Source organism: Hylobates moloch, unplaced genomic scaffold (genome assembly GCF_009828535.3).
Source record: "Hylobates moloch isolate HMO894 unplaced genomic scaffold, HMol_V3 SCAFFOLD_1, whole genome shotgun sequence".
NCBI lineage: Eukaryota > Metazoa > Chordata > Mammalia > Primates > Hylobatidae > Hylobates > Hylobates moloch.
In genome coordinates, this window is record NW_026652276.1 from 72,131,389 (window position 1) to 72,153,024 (window position 21,636).

General features: G+C 38.9%; 1 protein-coding gene across 1 annotated transcript in view; it reads right to left on the reverse strand.

The window, feature by feature from the left end:
- The window catches only part of MYO3B (myosin IIIB), a 476,027-nt gene that overhangs the window by 281,846 nt on the left and 172,545 nt on the right, over window positions 1-21,636 (reverse strand). The window contains exons 9-14 of the mRNA XM_058435743.1: window positions 19,691-19,846; window positions 6,790-6,886; window positions 5,712-5,828; window positions 4,778-4,882; window positions 2,324-2,407; window positions 1,265-1,467 (exon numbers count right to left, since the gene is read on the reverse strand). Coding sequence (XP_058291726.1) covers window positions 1,265-1,467; window positions 2,324-2,407; window positions 4,778-4,882; window positions 5,712-5,828; window positions 6,790-6,886; window positions 19,691-19,846 — 762 coding nt within the window. The remainder of the gene's footprint in view (window positions 1-1,264; window positions 1,468-2,323; window positions 2,408-4,777; window positions 4,883-5,711; window positions 5,829-6,789; window positions 6,887-19,690; window positions 19,847-21,636) is intronic.

Below are 21,636 nucleotides of genomic sequence, written 5' to 3' on the forward strand. Positions count from 1 at the left end.
ATGCTTGGGTTTTCAACCCAGAACAATTCCTGTAAATTCTACTTGCACAGTATCTCTCAGACTCCTCAACTTCTCTCCATCTCCACTGCCACCACCTTAGTCTAGGCCAGCGTTCTCTCTCACATGAATTTGGCAACAGCCTCCTAATCATGTCAACACAATCCTTGCATCTCCCCCAGTCCATTCCCCACTGAAGCTAGCGTGATCATCTCAAAATGCAAGTTGGGTTTGGTGATTCCCCTGCTTGAAAACATTCAGTGGCTTCCTATTGCCCTTAGAAAAAAGTTTGAGATCCTCATCCTGGTTCCAAAGCCCTGCATGATTTGGTCTCAGTCTATCTTTGCCACTTTTCCTACTTACTCTGGTCCCCACCTCGTTGCCTAACTCCTAGTGATCCTGTGATCTCACATACAAGGAGCCCCTCTTTCTCCCTAGACTAGGTTATGTGTCCTTCTCTTCTCTCATTTCACCTTAATTAATAATTATAATTAATATTATTAATTATAATTATAATTAATAATCGTTATTAATAATAGCTATTGTTATTATATGAAGAGTTATTATAATAGGAAGAGTAGCTAACACTCTGATAGTATGTACCACACTAGTGGTTATCTTATTATAATAGGAAGAGTAGCTAACACTGACAGGATGTACCACACCAGGCATTCCTTTAAGTAATTTTACATAAATGAACATGTTAATTCTCACAACAAACCCATGAGGTCAGCACTAGTAGCATTTCCATTTCACAGATGAGGCACAGAGAAGGTTAGTGAAATGCCCAGTGTCACACAGTGAGTATCAGAACCTGCATTTGAATCCAGATCAAAGTCTGTGCTATTCATTTGTTACCAAATGCTTTCCCTAAAAACAGAATAATTGTTTTCTCTGTCTCAATCTAAGGAAAAAATTAACATGTGAAATATTCTTGGCATCTTTTTTTTTTTAACAAGTTCAATTTTAAGGGGCCTCAGGGTTTTAAAAAATGTCTGCAATACTGCTAAATTCTAGCTGACACAACCAACTCAGGAGAAACAAGCATACCCATCCCCAAAGCACATCCACCCCAGCCCTTTGTACTCTTTCCATTAATTTCTTTTAGGTCAAAAACTACCACTGATGCTTTGCTTAAATAATTCTTTGCCCTTGGGGAGGGTAGGGGAATGTTAAGAACAAGGATGAAAACTGAACCATTAAAATTCCCAAAGCCTCCCAGTTTTTACTGCAGGGCAAAAACACAGTGATAAAGTAGTGCACCTACGCTGCCTGTTTTATAACTCTGGATTTTTCAAGGAGATATTCAGAGATTCTTGCCCCCATCACAACTCCAGTTGGTGTAAACATCATTTCCAGATATTTTCCAAAACGGCTTGAGTTGTCATTGATGGCAGTGCATGAGTTCCCAAAGGCTTCCACCAGGGAGTTGACTTGTAGAATTTTCTCTCTCAAGGTCTGATTATTGGCCTGTGCCAAACAGAGAACAGTCAAGAAGAGACTCCAGAAACATTACACCAGCAAAGTTGCCAGGCACCCATCCCTTGCCCACCAAAATCCACATTGTCTTTTTACAAAGAGCCCCATTTGGGGGACGTTAGCATCAACCACCAGCATCATTTTCTCATATGAGCAACTCCCCAGATCTGCATATGAATCAGATTTGGCTAGATTAGGACAGCAGTTTTAAAAATCCAGCCATATTTCATTTAAAATCCTTGACAGATAAAACGCCTAACCTAATCCTTGACAGATAAAAAGTCTAAAAAAGATTTTTAAATAGATCCCGTAACTTTTCTGGCATTTATCATAATAGTCTATAAACCTTATCTATAAAAATTCCATACATTATTTCTTAGTCACCTAGTACATTAATTCAGAGTGTAAGTAACTACTAGACTATTTTTGAATTCGTTCTTTCAATACTGATTTCACCAAGCTGAAAATCTTTCATTTCCCTCAACTTTTGCTCAAAGGCTTCTATTTTACATCCTTTTAATCACTATAGTGGTTTCCCTGATCCTGTTCCTAGTGCTTAACCATTGTTACTACTTAATGGCTGAATGTTTCTATTACATTGAAAACATGAAAATTAATTCCCGATAATCTAGTAAATTTGTGTTGGAATTATTCTCCTCCCTACATGAAAGAAGGATAGCATGCTGACATCTTAAGAGGCCTCGCTATCAGGAGGCAAACATAGCAAAGATGGAATGTCTTTATGTAAGCCCTAATAAAAAAAACCCAGTACTTCCATCATTTATCAAATATGCAGTTACTCTGTAGGAACTTCTCGCCACAATACGTAAAGCAGATTAGTCACTACCTTTCCCAAGAAAGTCAAATGCTGAACAATCAGGTGGGCGCTTTCTGTCTTCCCAGAGCCACTCTCTCCACTGATGACAATGCACTGACACAGAAAATGGAGCATCAGGTGAAGAATTTATAGCACAGAAGCAACTTGCATGCTTCATATAACATCCACTACTGTACACCTTAATTTTTCACTGAGAAATAGATCTTAGGCATCTTCCTATTTCAGTAGATAGAGACCTTCTTCAACCTTTTGTATAGCTACTTGTTGTTCCATTGTACAGATGTACCATAATCTGTTTAATCAGTCCAATATTGGGATATTTGAGTTTTTTCCTTATAATTATAAACAACATTGCAATGAATAACCTTATACTTAAGTCATTATATTTTTATGCAGGTTCATCTGCAGGAGAAATTCCTAGAAATGGGGATGTTGGATCAAAAGGTAAATACATTTGTAAATTTGACACATATTACTAAATTGCTTTCCTAGGGACTATACCAATATATTAAAGTGCCTGCTCTCCTGTAGCCTCAACAACAGAATATTAGATTTTTGACAATCTAATAGGTTAAAAAAATGGTATCTCAGTGCAGCCTTATTCTGCATCTTAAAAATTATGAATGAGCCTCCTTCCATATGCTTAAGAGGCTTTTCTTTTACGTGACCTGTCCGTATTGTTTGCCCCTTTTTTATTGTATTGTTGATATTTTTGTTATTCATTTCTAGGAGCTCTTTATGTATAAAGGAAATTAGTGGATGTGGTATAATAAAAATTACATATTGGGTCTTTGTCCCTGGTTCCTGGCACTGAGCTCCTAAAACCTTTGGAATTTCCAAGAGTGGTAGGAGTATCTTTTGTTATTCACAAGGAGCCCCTTTCAACCATACCTCAGTTTATTCCTAAGAAGGCAGTTCAAGGTGGGGCCCCTAGACAGCTTCAGACTGGTCATTAGAAAGACCAAACATGTGATTAGAGTGTGAGAACTTTCAGCCCTACCTCCCAACTTCTAGAAAGAAGAGGGGATTTAAAGATTAAGTTATACAAATTCTTAAACAATGAGATTCAGAGAGCTTCTGAGTTGGTGAACACATTGAGGTGCTGGGAGGGGGATGTGCCCAGAAAAGGCATGGAAGCTCTGTGTGCCATGTCCCCTTCCTCCCCACATATACCCTGCCCCATGTGTCTCTTCTATTTGGCTGTTCCTGAGTTATACCCTTCGTAATAAACTGGTAAATTAAAGTGTTTTCCTCAGTTCCTTGAGTCATTCCTAGTGAATTATCAAACCTAAAGGGAGTCACAAGAACCCCTGGACTGGTATTCGGCTGGGCAGATGTGTGAGAAGCCTAGGTACTCCATTTGCAGCTGGCATCTAAAGTGGGAACAGTCTTGTGGCACTAATCGCTTAATCTGTGGAGTCTGCACTAACTCCAGGTAGTGTCAGAATTGAACTGAATTGTTGGGCACCCAGTTGGTGTTGGAGAATTGGTTCGTGTGGGAAAAAATACAACATTTGGTGTCAGAAGTGGTGTCAAAAAAGACAACATAGTGAGGCAACTTCTTAACTTAAAAACAATATATATTTCTCTCCATTTACTTCCTCCCTATGAAATCTATGGACATTTTACAAGTATCTGGGAAAGGTAAGAATTTGGAGGAGCTAAGTTTCTAAGCTACAGTGAATCCATGTATTCCATTTTATAACCCACATTGTTATAATGTCATCTATTACTTAACAAACCCCAAAGCTGGGACTTCCCAGATCGTAGGAAATCCACACAGTAATACCCTCAGAAAATTTGCTTGCCAAACTACACTACTTCTATTTCAAACAGAATAAAGAAACAAAGAGAAATATACCTATTGAAAGTAAAGGAGGGATGGCTGGGCGCGGTGGCTCACGCTTGTAATCCCAGCACTTTGGGAGGCCGAGGCGGGCGGATCACGAGGTCAGGAGATCGAGACCACGGTGAAACCCCATCTCTACTCATTGATTTAAGGTTTTCTTTTTTCTCAACTATCACAATTTTCACACTAAAGGTGTGGTCATGGTCATGTCAACTCTGTGAAATTCATGAAAATTCTAAGACCTTAATAGGAAAGAATTTCACTTATGCCATTCTATATGCTATTTTTATTACAATCATTGTCGTGTAATCAGGTTGTGTTTGCACTGTTCTCATCATATTCATATTAGAAACATTTTTATTATATCTTATCAGAGAAAATGAGTGCTCTTGATGTGAATGTTTTATGTTTCTTGAAAAGCATTTTCACATTCTCCTGATGCTATGGCTTTATCTATGCTCAAGTTCCACAGAGCTGCCACTTCATCTCCTGTCTCTTTGGGTCAGCATCAGCAACCAGAATGGAAAGGTTTCAGGAAGACTTAGGAGCAGACAAGGAAGACAGAACATGGCTTCCACTGTGTGACTCCCTAGGAAAGGAAGATGAGTTCTTACCTGGTCTTTGCTGAGAGTAACCATGCACTGGTAAGCAGCATCTGCTGATGCAAATATGTGGGGGGGATTGGAGGCACGTTTCACCCCATGATAAAGTCTGGAAAACTGAAGGAAAAATAATTAAAGGAAACTCTCCCCTGGACCATCTAATACTCCGCTACCTATTGCCCGTGAAACCAAGAATCTGTCACTTATTAGGGTACTTGTTGCATTAGGAAGACTGTAGGGTACAGGTTCTGGAGCCTGCAGGCCTGAGTTCAGATTTCACTTCTGTACTTACTGGCTTCATGAGCTAGTAAGAGCGAGTTCACTCTATGCTAAGTCTCCTTGTCTGCCAACTAGGTTTAACAACAGTACCTGTCCCAAAGGGTGTGAAAAAGTGAGGTAACCCAGTGTCTAACATGCAGTAAGCATGCAATAAATGTTAACTACTATTGTTATAGTTTGCTTTAAAAAGGTATCCTCAAGATGTAAAGATTCCATTTGTATTACATTACTATCTGCAGTTTGGAGTATATACATCTAGGGTAGCATAATTTTATTCTTACTTTTTCTTTCTTTTCATTTGCCCTTGTGAGTTTTAATTTCCTATCAAGGAAGAGTAGGCTCTTAAAACATCCCTGCCGGGCGCAGTGGCTCACGCTTGTAATCCCAGCACTTTGGGAGGCCGAGGCGGGCGGATCACGAGGTCAGGAAATCGAGACCACAGTGAAACCCCGTCTCTACTAAAAATACAAAAAATTAGCCGGGCGTGGTGGCGGGCGCCTGTAGTCCCAGCTACTCAGAGAGGCTGAGGCAGGAGAATGGCGTGACCCCGGGAGGCGGAGCTTGCGGTGAGCCGAGATCTCGCCACTGCACTCCAGCCTGGGTGCCTGGGTGACAGAGCAAGACTCCGTCTCAAAACAACAACAACAACAACAAAAAAATCCCTTACCTGTGGAGAGTATATGCTTAGATTCTGGAAGGGGTTTAACGCAATTAAGATGTCTCCAACATATGTGTAAATTAGCAAGTCTGCATAACGTTTCTGCAACTGATGGATAATTGTATCCTAAGAAGAGGATAAATGGTATTGAGAGTAAATATTATTTCCAGTCAAGGGATAGATTCTAAAAATGACAACAAATTTATTCTTCCAAGAACATCTTTCTCTAAACAATGAAAGTAGTCCATTTAAATCATACAATGACCCTAATGATCCTAATTCATTAAAACAATGCCAATATTTGCCTTGAAAGAAAAAATAGGAATACACTGAAAGAATTAGGCCCACTTAGGACTTGCTAAAAGACACTGAGATATCCAACAAAGATTTTACTTGTTATTGTGAAAAAAACTCATCTCAACCAGTCAAAATGTTGTATTTAAAATTTTATTTAATAGGCTGTTCCTACTGATAGAGCACAGACAGAATGGTAAGTTAATTTCTCAAAGCACTGCACTTAAAACCTAGGTGGCATAAATACAGAATTAACCACTTTTTATTACACTTTAGTGATTTAGACATTGAAAGTAACAATCCCCAGAGTTAGACTCAGCATAAACAGGTCCAGTGCAATTAACAGCTCTATTAAACATGCATATTTTAAATGGGGATTATCACAGACTTCAAATTTAGAATTCAAGCTATATTAACTTCACTATTTCCCTAAATGAAGCTCTTTCTTATGAAGAACAAACAACTTCTTAAGGGTTAATTGAAATATTTTATCAAATTTTATCAAACAGAAAATATTTTCAGCTGATATAACCCATCATTAAGGCTACAATATAAAGAGCTTTATTGCAAAAATCCAAATCCTTTTCTCTTCATCATTCTAGGGGCTATCTAAATAAACACAGCACAGGATCATAGTCACAGCAACTGAATGCTCCCTGAACTTCATCCCATGGCTACACAAACAATTAAATTTTCAAATGACCTTAGGAGGACATGGTCTACAACAGAAAGGTCACACCATTCACATGAAACAAATGTCTTCAATGAGAATTGTCTACTAAATATTTAGTACCTCATCCAGAACCTCTAGGTTGACCAAATCATCCTCAAGGCAGTATTTTTCAGCATCTTCCACATGATAAGGTCTTCTGGTATGCATCCTCTCATGCCTAGAAATTTATCAAGAGAGTTTAAGCATTAAGACAGCAAATAATGTAGCAGAAAGCAGGCAGCAAGGATGGTTCATTCACAATCTTATCACATGGTATGTTCAGAGACTTCACAGACAGGGACAGGAAGTCCAGTCCAGGTCCCCAAGCTTTTCCTGCCACTGTAGAACTATTGGGATAAAATGATCTCCATAGTTCAAGTCTACTTTCTGCCAGAATGAGGAGTGTTACCAAATGGGCCCACCTAATACACATATTTGCTTTTCTTAAACCCCAAAGACAGCACTTCCAGAATAAACACCGCTGATTTCTGCTCAGTGTCAGGCACATAGTTCTCACTGGGGTGTAGCCATAAGTGCCTTACTTCCCTTGAGGTCCCCTTGCTCCATCTACCAGCACCACTCCCAACTTTTGTGATAGTTTTTAACCTACGTAACACTTTCAGAGATTAATAGAGTAAATACCAAATAATTGATCATTGTTTATGTTTGTTCTTATTTATGTGAAATCCCTTTGTGACCCTTGTCCCATCCCAGTTCTCTCTGAGGTGACCACTATTTGATAGGTTTCCTTCCAGTCTATTTTTAAATATTGGTCATATGCATATATGTACCCATGAGCAATATACAGGGTCTGTATGTTTAGTTATAAAAATGATATCATACTTAGGTTTTATACTGTAAGCTTACTTTTTTCATTAAACATTATGATTTTTAAAGTCTATTTATCTATCTATCTACCTATCTACCTTACCCACTTACCTACCTACCTAGTTCAGTCACTTTAATCACTGGGTAGTATTATACTTTATGAATATGTACCTATTTATTTACTTAGTCCGATGGGGGGGGTTGTTCTTTTTAAAATTTTATTTATTTATTTAGTAATTTTTAGAGATGGGGTCTTGCTCTGTCACCAGGCTGAAATGCAGTGGCATAGTCATAGCTCACTGCAGCCTCAAACTCCTGGGCTTAAGCAACCCTCCCCGCTCAGCCTCTCAACTAGCTGGTACTAGAAGTATGTGCTACTGTGCCTGGCTAATTTTTTAACATTATTTTTTGTAGAGATAGGGTTTTGCTTTGTTGTCCAGGCTAATCTCGAACTCCTGGCTTCAAGTGATCCTGCCACCTTAGCCTCTCAAAGTGCTGGGATTACAGGCATATGCCACTCTACCCGGCCTACTCAGTCCTATGTTGATCAACATTTAGGCTGATTCCAATTTTTTTGCTACTAGTAATAATGCAACACTTAAAGCTTTATACACATCTTTTTGTGTATATATGTGAGTTTTTCTCCTGGAGGGTACTGTTCACTAGGGATTTAAAAATCTTGTTTGATAATCAGTAATAATCCCCTCTGGTAGACTAAAATATAGCTCTTTAAGGTTTAAAATTAATTCAAGGTCAAAGTAGTCCTTCCCATAATTCCTTTCATTAACTCATCACTCCTCAGTGTGGTTTAGGAGGAAAGCATTGGCTAGAAGAGCTCTGGACCCTAGTTTCAGAGTTGCGAGCAATGTGGTATGAGACACTCAGCAAATCCCTTAACAGCCAGTATATCAGTTTTCTTCATCTACAAATAGAACTACTCATGACTGATCTGTCTATCTCCCAGGTGGCTGTGAAAGCACATATAGTCATGGATACAAAAATGCACTGAAGTTGAAAACACGTACTAATTATTATTCTTACATCCTTGTTAAAATTTGGAATCAACAATTTGCATAACTACACACATTACTCTGAATATCCTTGACTAAACAAAGTCATACATAAACTGTCCTACATACTGTAAATTCACTAGCCCAGAAGCATAACTTCTTGGTTCTTCTCTGTCACTTTTATGCCCATCATCATCACAGCTTATGAGGATATCACCCACCAATACAATTCTATCTAGCTAGATCCTAGAAGCTGGTGTTGACTGAAAGTTTTATGGTAAATACAAGCTAGGAGTCATGGAATCTTGATGTACACCCGACCCTTTGGTATGCATTTCACAAAAGTAGGTAAAAAGGAAGAAGCGAACTTATCAGCTCTGCATACTGAGTCTTGAGTTTATAATGCAATAGAAATGGCCAAATAAAACTGATTTCTCTCTTTCTAACCTATTAAATCTTACCTTTCAATCTCCATCACTGATAAATTTGAAAAGGGATATTTGAAGCATGCTATTAGTCATCTCCAGTCCTAGAACCAGTTTTGCTGCTAATTCATATAAAGGTCCAAAGTAGAATGAAGCTTAATTTTTATTTAATCGAATCAAATTTATAGCCTAAGCATTTTAAAATTATTAAACAGAATTATCTATCTGTGACTTTACATACTGGTGATGGCAAAGAAAAATCAAATTGGTTTGTAATACAGATTTTTACTAAAACTCAGAGCTGCTGCCTGCCTCTAGCTAGCCATTTTGTTAAATAAAACAGCAGGAGGATACATATTTCTGATCAAAATCCCCTTCACATAAAACCTAAGAATAATTTTGCTTGAAGTTAATCAAAAAACAAAATACTGGCTGGGTACGGTGGTTTACGCCTGTAATCCCAGCACTTTGGGAGGCCGAGGTGGGTGGATCACAAGGTCAAGAGATTAAGACCATCCTGGCCAACATGGTGAAACCCCGTCTCTACCAAAAATACAAAAATTAGCTAGGCATGGGGGCGCACGCCTGTAGCCCCAGGTACTCAGGAGGCTGCGGCAGGAGAATGGCTTGAACCCGGGAGTCGGAGGTTGCAGTGAGCCGAGATCAAGCCACTGCATGCCAGCCTGGCAACAGAGCAAGACTCCATCTCAAAAAAAAAAAAAAAAAAATTATACCACATTTTCATGAAATAATTAATTACCATATTAAATTCAGCTAGTTTGTCTCCTTCCTACATTTATATCTTATAATTGCACATTCTGCACATCATTTGACAAAGAAAATCAATAATTAAAAAATTACCTCAGATCTGGTTCTGGTCAAGATAGAGCAAGCTCTCTCCTCACTGAAGACAACTAAATACCCTTGTCAGAATGCATGGAGCAGCTATCTTGAGACTCTGAGAAGTAAATTGTAACAGGCAGACTGGGGAAGGAAGTCAGAATTCAAAATACCACCGAACCAATGGTGAGTTATCCAGGGTTTCTTTTTCCTTCAGTAACTCCTGACCTGGATTTAATGGCAGCCTGAGCTGCATACAGGAATGCCAAGCTTCACATTGGATGACATTTTTATAGCCAACTAAAAATGGAAGTACGGACAAAACTTTACTTGCAATCTCACAAATAGATGCAGTCTAGTAGAAAGTTTTAATTTTCAATGTGAATATACACAATGCAATATCACTAGGATCAAAATTGGTATCTTCTGAGCCCAAAGCAGATTGTATGCTATGCCAATCTGTCTCACAGATATAACTTCCAAGAATCATGCAGATGTTGTCTGTAAATCTGAGCTTGATTCTTGTAAAAAAAATCTTCCCCAATAATATTGCATTAACAAAAAATAACTTTTTAAAAATTTTAACTGCTATTAGTAGCAACGTGTGACCTGTTTCCTTGCTTACAGGCGATCAAATTCTTTAGAAATATTTTCTCCTAAAAGTGAAGTAGGCAATCTAGAAGTGGATATAGATGCAAGACTTCTCTACTCTGATAAAGACCACTTCGTTTTCTCAACCAGAAAAAAAATATATATGTGTAGCGCTATTTCTGCCTTCCCCAACTAGTGTTCTTTGGAAACTGCTGCCCGCTTAACTTTCCTCCTCTGGCTGTAGGGTTTGGAGGGTCTATTGTAGAGAAAAAGCATTATTTATTTCAATTTTTATCTCCTTTAAAAACATTATCCTAGACTTTGCACAAGCTTATAAAAAGTATTACGTTGTTTTATATTTCTCTATTTTTAGTTGAAATTAATAAAAATAAATTTGGTTTAATTTTTTTCAATTTTATTGAGTTAAGTGATTTGTATCATAATAACTATAGATCTTAGTTTCCTTTAAATTCACATGCTCCATCTAGTGCCCTGCTTGAGAATAGGACCTATTATCAATTTTTGCTGAAGAATTCCTCGTTTAATGTGAAAATTACAGATCTCCAACTAAAAGCTACTTGGATTGAGTATTCCAAAGCTCAGAGGAATGGAGACATAGATAAATGAATGGATAAATAGCAAAAAACATTCTACTAAATCAAAAGTATGTGGTAAAGCACTGTAGTTTTAATGGCTCAGAAGATGTTTTCAAATTCCAGTAAAGTTTATATTGCTTTTCTTAGATTTCCTACTTGTTTTTATGAGTCTGTAAGTATGTTGGCTGCCAAGGCTGGCTTCTCAGACAAACAGAGTTTGCGAGTTGGAGCTTAGAGGGAAAGTCTTGGCTTGGACTGGTTCCTGGAGTTTGCTTTTGGTGTCGCAGTGGATGGGAGAGTGTGGAGAGTAGGACGGGCCTTAGGTTTCAGGGATCAGGTAAAGGGGACACTGGTGCCTGAATCCATGGATCAAGTTGGGTGGGAATGAGGGCAAGTCTGTACCATCAAGTCCAAGGAAATGGGTGCAGCGTAAGAATAGAATCTGAAGAATGGGAAAGACAGAGCCAGAGGTAGAGGCTGGGAGTTCCCCTAAGACAACAGTGGGCATAGATGAGGTAGAGGATGGGGGTCTTTGTTCAAATCTTTGGCCCAGCCAATGAGTGGGAAAGGAGCTTTAGAGGGCACCAAACTGGTTCAAATACTAGAGGAATTATTCTCATGAAATAAACTCCTAAAGTAGTGTTGCAGCTTTCACTCTACTTTAATCTCTATATCTGCATTATGGTTAAAACCATTTCTGTGTCATTGTTCTCTAATATCCCATCACTGGGCCTGCTAGCTTCTTTGTTTGAGCTGCTAGTCCTATGAACTATGTTGACAAACATATTTTGCCCCAAAGTGACTCATTGATCAATTAGCCTCTTTCTGTCTGCCAATTATGCCTGTGGAAGTGGAGGCTTCCGTGTAGGTAGGTACAAACAGGGCTGCAAGAACTTCACGTAGGTGAGACAGGATACACTCTTCCCTTCACTCCCCAACTATGATGAAGAACAAATAATAGAAGAAGGTGCTCTAAATCATAACTCAAACATGAGAAGGAAACAAATTCTTCTAGCTTATCAATTCAGCCTAATGATAATAACAACAAGCAATATGCTCGTGAGAGGTTAATCTCTACACTGAGAAATGCCTGATGGCTTCTTGAAGAGAGTCACCCTGTGTCAGTACCATTGTGAAGGTCACCTCTGCCTCTGCTCCTCCACACCCAGGATAAGAACCCTCTCCCCCATCCAAGAGTGGAACTGCAAGAAGTGGAGAATGACCATCACTGTTACCAGATTCCAGATGGAAAAGGAAGTAAAATTTGTTGGGGATAGAGGCAAAAAAAAAAAAGAGAGAGAGAGAGAGAAGGAATAAGGAAAAAGGTGCAGGCTCAAAGATGTCAGTCCTCAAGAATCTAGGACAAAAGCCTCCATGGCCGTAGAGAGAACTCAGGGATCACTCCCTTATCACTACATTCAATGGATTCCATATAAGAAGGAAAACATTACTCAAAACTGAGAATAGCGTACTGTTACTACACCAGGGTCAGTGAGGTTGAATATTTCTTCTAAATCTTTACTTCCATTCAGTATACCTTTTGATAACAGAGCCAATGAAAGAGGGACTTTTATTTTAGTATAACTACATAATAATGGACCTTGAACGAGAAAAACAACAGCAGACCATTGAGGAGTGACATTATTCTACTGAGAGTCAAATATGGACAGAGATAGCAGCTGGATACCTTTAACTGCATGAGCTGTATCTTGACCCTGAACTTAAGGCTATGTCTTTCAAACAATACAATGCATAAATTCTAAAATAGGAGAATTGTTTGGGTGGAAATTATTATAGTATCTGCCCATTTTTCATCTAAGCACAGTTTTGGCCAGAATCCCAATAAATCAGCATCTTATCATTAATCATATTAAACAGTATTTGATATACCCAACTTTTCTAAGCGGCAAGAATCAGTAACACCAGCATAAAATTAATATTAACTAACTTACTCATTTGTAGATAGACAGATATAGGTATAGATAGATAGCAGATACTAATTATAGCAAGGTGTAGATTTATTTCTTCTGTTAGGAAGATAAAAGGATCTTTAACCTCCCATGTGTCAAGCTTCTTCAGCACTTTATGAAGTAATCTTTCTGCAGTTACTCATTTACATAAGAACCCAAGAACCCATTAGTGTATATAATATGGGGTGCTGTGTATGTGTGTGTGTGCATGCATGCACATATTTGAAGGTAGAAGAGGGAGAGAGTGAGTAAGGATTACTGGGGAAAACTCAGCAGTTAAACAGTGAGAAATCTGTTTTTAAAGGTCACTGCTGCAGGTTGAAAAGAAATTAAAGGCTGAGGTCATTGTTTTAATCAGCATCAGGCAAATTGCAAGGGCAAAATTACAATCCATTAAACAGAGCAGGAAAAAAAAAACCCAACAACTTAATTCTTCTACCAAGTAATACTTAGAACAGACCCTTGGCATTTAGGGTTTAACATCTGTGGTTTCAGCTAGTACCAAGCCATGTGCAGGGGCACAGTATGCTGTATCTTGTATTGTACTGAGGTTCAAGTTTGAGTTCATGGTCGTGGCAGAGACAATCGAGTCCTTTCCCTGCCTCCACTCACATTCCACAGAGTGGTTTCACTCTTCTCCCAATAACCCTTGTAAAATGATAAAAAGCATGTTTTCAATCCACTTCTCTGAACTTTAACAGTGAGATGACATACCAGATGATACTAATGAATTCAGGGATTTGTAAAACTGGTTTGGGGAAGAAGTCTTTTTGCAGATCAAGGAAATAGGTGCTGATATAAAGTAAATGACCAAATAGTTCAAAAACACCTCCAACAGATTAAGTAACAATGTACCTTCAGCCCATTGTTCATATAGTTTTAGGGCTTCTTTAGCCCTTTAGGGCTTACTCCTTTAAAAGAGTAAGACTTGGATTAATAACTGCTCTCTTGTACCTGAATCAAATATATGCATTGGCAAAATTATAATTTACTGGAAAAACTTAAATTCCAATGGTGTCATACATACACTATAATCAGCATCAGGTAATGGTATCTATCAAATCTCAAATAGTACAATATCACTTCTCCACAGGTGCCTCTGCTGTCCTGTATCTGTTGTGTGTGTGTGTGTATGCATATATATATATATACAGTGAAATAGGGATGAATCACATCCTGGCTTTCCAAAAAGCACTCAGAAAAGCCTGAATGGTTAGACCCAGGAGAGGTGAGACAGGGGACTAACAAACTCAAGCCCTCCATGCACAGTACAGCTTCTGCTCTATGTGAACAGGCCCTCCATGATTCTTAGCCTTGCTCTTGAATACTCTTGAATATGTGCCATAACTGAGATGGACCACTTCCCTGTAATACTCTTGTCCCAGCACTACCTTCCACGCCCTCACTGTGACGGAGTAGAGAAACTGTGTATTCTCCCTGCTCCCCTCTGTCTTTTCCCAACCATTGCTCTCCCTAACCAGTCTCTCCCTTTTTAAAAGTTCACATCACACTCTGATATCATCCTTTTTGGCACATGATCCCCAATTTTCATTTCTCTCTACCCCTTCCCCTGATATCAGTCTTTGGTTTTCCCATGTCCCACCAATCACTTTGTTAACTCTTCCCACATTCTGATCTAAGAGTTCCTCAACTTGTCAACACTTATAAAACATTTCTTTCTATTCCACTGAAGTTGCCCACAAGCTCAGCTATCCCTAGTTCATAATTATCTATCAAAAGTTCCTAGGATCTCAGTTCTACAATCCCTTTTCTCATCATCCCCTCACTGAACCTGCTCTTCATCTTTGTTGTAATAGCCAGTCCAGGGACTAGATCAGCCTCAAAGTCAATAAGCCAGTCTGGTGTCACTTTCTTCCCTACCCCCGAAGATCCCAAGGCCACTCTTCTACTAACCTCGATTCCCTTGCTTCCTTGCCCACTCATCATGTCCACTGAAGTCAGTCTCCAGCCTGAAGAAGACCATAACGTCTGCTTTCTCTACTCCTAACTCCTTGCTGCTAAGAGTTAATCAAGATGACAGATGAGAAAGGCGGCAGTGGTGATGGTGCATTTTCTGAGAGTTTCTAGTGCCAAGTGCTGTCCTGAATGCTCTACATGCATTATCTTAGACACAGATTAACTTCACTACAATAGGATGCTATTCAGTTACATTCCACCTGGGTTTTCTATGCTATTAAGCAATCATAATGTCGATCTTTAATTGAACCTTTATCATATTCCTCATAGTGACTATCTCAAAGATTTAATGCTTCCCTGGAGTCCACAATCCACTCCCAACTCTGAAACCTTGCTAAGTTTTTTGTTTTTTTTTTTTTCTTTTAAAGCCATTCAACATGAATTTCCTCACAATGCCTCCTCTCCTCACTTAAGTTTTCTGAGTACTTTTATCTAACCTTTCTGTGTCTTTCCCAACTTAGAGTTTCTCTCTTTCTAAAGTCAACCTTCCTCTTAGGCCCCTGACCCACTCCCTCTTGTTTCCTCCATTGCTTCGTCTCTCTTCTGTCTTCATTGTCTCCCTCTCTAAATATATCCTTCCCCTTTACCTGTCCAAGTGTTCCCCCATCCTTTAAGAGCTTGCATTCTTCCCTGCAGCCCGGCTGAAACTACCAACTTCTCCCTCCCCTAGGAAAAGTACTAAAGTGGACAGAACATTCCTTACCTTTGCAGGAATGGTAAGAAAGTTTTCCCTGTAGGTTATAGGTTTCATTACTCTGTATCAGCTCTCAAATCCAAAAGAGTTGCTACAGCTGGAGGGCCCAGGACTGCTTAGACCATTGAAGAACTCTCTTTTGGGCAGAAAGCTGGAAGCTTTGTGTAATACCTGGAAGTACTTGGCATTGCATTTGATAGACTATGAAGACATGTCTTGCAATTTCTACATGATTGCATTGTGAACCAGGCCAGGGAGGCAGCCCAGTTTGGGTAGGCCCCAACACACTTCTCTGTTTCCCTAATCTCCCTCAATCAATCCACCACTAAGTCCTGACAATACCATTATTTTAATATCTGCTGCCATTTGTAATTACTATGATCTGCTCACTAGTCTCCCTGGCTGCAGCCTTGCCCTGCTTCATTCTCCATACTGCAATCAGAACAACTTTCTGGAATTCTTCAATGGCTCCCTAGCGCCTAAGAAACAAATTCAAGCTCCTTAGGCCCATTATGACCTGGCTCCTCTCTACCTTGTCTCTCCCTCCCATCTACCCCATGCCAAGCTCCAGCCATGTCAACTAACTGTTCACCAGATTCCCCAAGCTCTCTCTAGACCTTGTGCCTTGCCCTTTCCTCATTGCTCATTCTTTCCCCTTTACTCCAAATAACCCCACTTCCTTGACTATCTTTGTTCTTCAGGACAGTTCAAGGATCATCTACCCAGCAGCTCCAGGGCATCTTCCCCTACCATCCCAACCCCAGATTGACTTAGGTGTCTTTCCCAGGTGCTCTGGGAGGTATCCCAGGCATTCCTTTATCTAGGTACTTTTCATGTTGAGCTGTTCTCACCTGATTCTTGTCTCTATCACACACCGGACTATTAGCTCTTTATCAGGAACTGCATCTGATTTGCCTTTGTAGTCCCTCCGTTCAGCATAGGGCCTGACACATACACATGTATAAATGCCTCTTGAATGAATAAATTAGATACTGAATAAGAGATAAAATGGGACATTTTTAACATTCAGTACCTCAGTAGTGTTTATTTTCATGATCTTTTACAGTAAGTAAAAAGATGAATTTGCATAGATTATGGGCAAGAGGTAGTTAGTGTTAAAAAGAAATGAAAGACTTAGAATTAAGTAGACCTTGTACACTACTTCTACTACCAACATTTATGGAGGTTGCACTATTCTAAGCATTTTGCATGTATTGACTCACTTAACCCTCCAAATAACCCCCATTTTATAGAAGAAACTTTGGAAGAGAAAGATTAAAAACTTATCCAGTTAGTGGCTGGCCTGAGATCCAAACCTGGCAGAACAATAGATTTTTTTCTTTCTTTCTTTGTTTTTTTTTTAAGACAGGGTCTCATTCTGTTGCCCAGGCTGGAGTGCAGTGGTGCAATCACAGTTTGCTGCAGCCTCAAACTCCTGGGCTCAAGTTATCCTCCCATGTCAGCCTCCGGGGACTACATGCATGTGCCACCACGCACGGCTAATTTTTCTTTTATTTTTTATTATTTATTTAATTTTTTTTTAGTAGAGATGAGGTCTTGCTATAGTGACCAGCCTGGTCTCAAACTCCTGGGCTCAAGTGATCCTCCTATCTCAGCCTCCCAATGTGCTGGGATTACAGGTGTGAGCCACCACATCCTGCCAAGCCAGTGGTTTTAACCACCACATTGCACTGCCTCCGGGTGGCCATAACTGTGTAGAAAAATGATGAGTGGGTAATTTGGCCCCAATCATCTATATACTCACCTCAATTTTTCTGTTTTTTTTTTTTTTTCTGCTTTAACTTGAAAAACCACAGCTTTAAATATATTGACTTATCAGCATGGAATGATATTTGAGAGTTTTTCCTGGTGGGCTGAAAAACATCTATGTAGCCAGCTCCTTGCCAGTTGCTAAGAGGAAGTAATCGTATAAGAGAGGTGGCAGGTTAAGTGTCAATTTACGTGCACTGTGTTTCCTTTGGAATTAATTTTCCTACGTCCTAAGGAAGTGACTGTTTAAAATGTTGATACCTTTTGTGAGGTTGTATTTTTTTTTAATGATAGTTCAAAGAAACACAAACCACTGAGTGAAACTCAAGATTACAAAGACCCTGTGAGAAGCCTTTGCCACCACATGAGGCTTCTGACATCAAAGGAGTTAACAAAGATAAAGAGAAATTAGAGAAAGGGGATGAGAAAGGCTGGTGTTGCAATTTTCTATGGTAAAAGAAGAAAGGTTTTGGGTTTTTTTCTTTTTTTTTTTTAGACAGTGTCTCACTCTGTCACCCAGGCTGGAGTGCAGTGGCGCAATCTCAGCTCACTGCAACCTCCGCCTCCCAGGTTCAAGCAATTCTCCTGCCTCAGCCTCCCGAGCAGCTGGGATTACAGGCACCTGCCACTACGCCCAGCTAATTTTCTGTATTTGTAGTAGAGACAGGGTTTCACCATGTTGGCCAGGCTGTTCTCAAACTCCTGACCTTGTGATTCGTCCACCTTGGCCTCCCAAAGTGCTGGGATTACAGGTGTGAGCCACCGCACCTGGCCTGTTCTTTTTCTTTTTGAAAAAAAAAAAAAAAAAAGGCAGAGAGAGAGAGCATAGATCTGGACAGGCAAAGTCAGGCCAATGTGAAAATCCAGATAACTTGGCAAATTAAGTCTTAGAAATCATTCTGTGGCAAATCCCAGAACAGGTAGACAAGGAAGAGATGTTGAATTTGACTCATACCCTTTAAATGTTGGGTTTGTTTTTTGCTTGGTTTGTATTTTACTTCGTCTTCATTTTTGGTGGTGGTAGTGGTGGTGCTGTGTGTGTGTGTGTGTGTGTGTGTAGCTGGGTGGTAGGGGTGTTGGCTGGTGTATAGGAACCAAAACAAGGGAGAAAAGAGATTTCAGCTCCCTGGGGCTTAAGCACAAGTTCCTACTGCTTCAAAAAGACCCCAAGTCACAAGAATTTCTCTGCATTTCTCTACTCTGTAGGGAGGCCGTAGAAACAGAAAAGGCAGTGGAAAAAGGAAACAAGTAGGAAAAAAAATCCATTCTGAGCTATCCAAAAGGGAACCTGGTGGAGAAAAATCAGCAAAATATAGTCACCTTGAAACTACACCCCCACCTCCAAAAGTTCTGATGCCAATGTTTGGCTTTTTGATTAGTAAAGTTTTCTGTAGAATACATGAATATTTCCAGAACTTGTAACTTATATTTTATTTTCTTCACTTCCAGTACTTTGAATGTTCTTTTAATAATAACGGACTGGAGCTTATCTACATCCTAGATGGTTTCATAAAACCAAATAATTGCTGAGCATAAGAAGCAGGTTTATTTGCATTTAATTTTTTTTAAAGAGAAATTCTGCCACCCTCTGGACAGAAATCGAAGATCTAGTTCTTAGAGATTCACCAGGGAATACCGTTTAAATAGCACTTACCCCTGAAAATAAACATTTGTATAAAAATCTACCTTCTAAAAAAAAAAAAGAGGATGAGGTAGGGTAGGAATCACAGTTACTTTAGACAGCATAAGCAATACCTGAAAACTGTTACTTAAAAATACTAAATCGACTCTAAGGAGTTTGAAACTAAAGAGAAAATGGTCTCGGAGCACATTAGAGCAACAGCCTCCAGTGTTTAGCTCATAATCTTTCCAAAATCACTTTACAGCCGATATTACTGCTCTTCAGTCTACAATGGCCAAGTAAAGGTGTTTCACACAATGTCAGCTATGGTTGCTATTAGAAAAAAAAAAAAAAATCCAAATTTCTGTTAAATGTAAATACATATATTTGTTGATTTTTTAACTAGAGCTAACTGAACACCAGGGCAGAGTAAGATTTCAGCCACTTGAGAGAAATTGGCCGTAAGAGCACAAATGGGCAGTTTGTTTCTGAAGCTCACCTGCTCTTACCCACTGGGCATGGAGTACTTAATGTCATGTAAATAAAACTCTTAAAAATGCAGGAATGTGATAACTACCAGTAATGCTGGGCAAATCAAAACACATGACATGACATTTTTATAAACAACCACAGGGAGAAAGAAGAAAGAGAGTACAGTACCTGATTTTAGCAACAGGATTTTGATGCTTCTGGTCTTGGAGAACCTTGGCCAGCTGCTTCTGCAGAAACAGAACCTTTCCATGTACTCCTTTAATAAATGGGTGGTCAAGGAGATGTGTGACGGAAGGTCGCCTTTCAAAATCCTTAATAAGACACCTGTTTGCAAAAACCAACAAGCAATCCAAAGTACAATCTTAGACACCCTGTTCCCCTATGAATATGGGAGAAGGAGAGAAGGTAAAAGCTCATTTATAAAACCTGATCATTGGTTAATGATACACAGCTCTTTCTTTATTAATATGTACCAGAAAATAGAAAAATAGTAATTCTCTATTAGTTGAATTGATTAAAACATCAGAAATCTGTCTTAGTTTGTTTTAAGCAAAGTTGAAAACACAATTTGTACCATCAACTTGAAGTACTCAAAACACTGAAAATATAGACTGCTCAATTTTCTATCCACATTTTCATTACAGAAAAATATTTTCAGTGGAGTCAAGTTGATTTGTATATATACTTTCTTTTAGAAATACGTAGAATTAAATACTATCACCTCAATTAAATCCTAATATATTAAATGCCCCTTGTTTAGTGGTAGGGAAAAGGCCATCTAGGTGTTAAAAGGAAAGAAACTAATCATAAAGAAACCTTCACAGAAACTTTGGTGCTTGATTTCTAATGTCTTCGGAAGAACCAGAAAAACCACAGAACAGGAAGTGACTACAATATAATTCAGATGAATTGGGATAGAATTATACAAACAGGGAACAAAAAGTCCATTCAAAATCGTAAAAATTGGGTTACATTTAAACTCTCCTGTGGTTAATTGGTTAAAATCATACCGACATAACTACTTTCTGTTTTAGATTCAAAATCCTTTTCAAAGCAAACAATGATTTAGTACATTTTGCTGCACCTTCTGTATTATTCAAGATGATTTTGATACAGGGAAATTTCTAGTGAAATTGAATCTGATGAATATCCCTCCAATTGCCATCACATTTCTATTCTGCGTAGCTGCCCTTGGCAAGAGGAAGAAATTTCAACATCCACCCTTTTAAGCTATCAGTCTTTAGCCCACATTGGAGGCTTAGGATAAATGGATGCCATTCTACCCACTCCATGAAATAAACGTCTTTAGTTTTCTCAACAGTGGCATGCCAGCAACATCTAACATACAACATATTTTTAATGAAATTCACTGACAAATGGTAAAAAAGTTCAGCCTCACCTTGAACATCTTTTCAAAACATTTAAGCAGAGTTCCTGAAACAATCCTCAACAGTTAAATTTACAAAAAAGCTTTAACTTTTGCAGTTTTCAGTCCAAAACACTTCCATAACCCTTACCTTCTAGTCCTGAAAAGATATTCAGTAAATTTCCCAGTCAGTCCATTTTAGAATTGATTCAGGGGATTCCCTATCTATTGGAACTGGAGCTTTCAGCCAGAAAAGCCAACAGAACCTAAATTATCTCCATTCGGCTGCTTGCAGGACTACAAATACCACCTCTGCCTTGCCATGGGAAGAAATTCATCATTTGACTTTTATAGGTTCAGGGCCTTTTGTATAATCTATTATTTTTCTGTGAAAAATAAAAAATCAGTGCATATGCTTTAAAAAGACTGTGTTCATGTCTTTACATCAGCAATCTTCCCTTGATTCCTTGTATATTCATCTCTATATGTAACTATCAAAGTTAATATGCTTTGATATTATGCAAAAATGCTAATAACCATGTTTCCTGAAAAAAGTGGGAACTCAAGAGGTAGTTATACTGTCAGTAACATAGATGTATGGCCCAGTCCTCCTAGCATTAGGAATAGTGTATAAAAACTCCTAAGATAAATATAGCCCCTATGTCCTCTGAGAGTTCCTACTGAAGATGCACCTGGTAGTTTTGCACACCCTCAGGAACCTCAGAGGGAACGGGTAGTATGGGAGTCC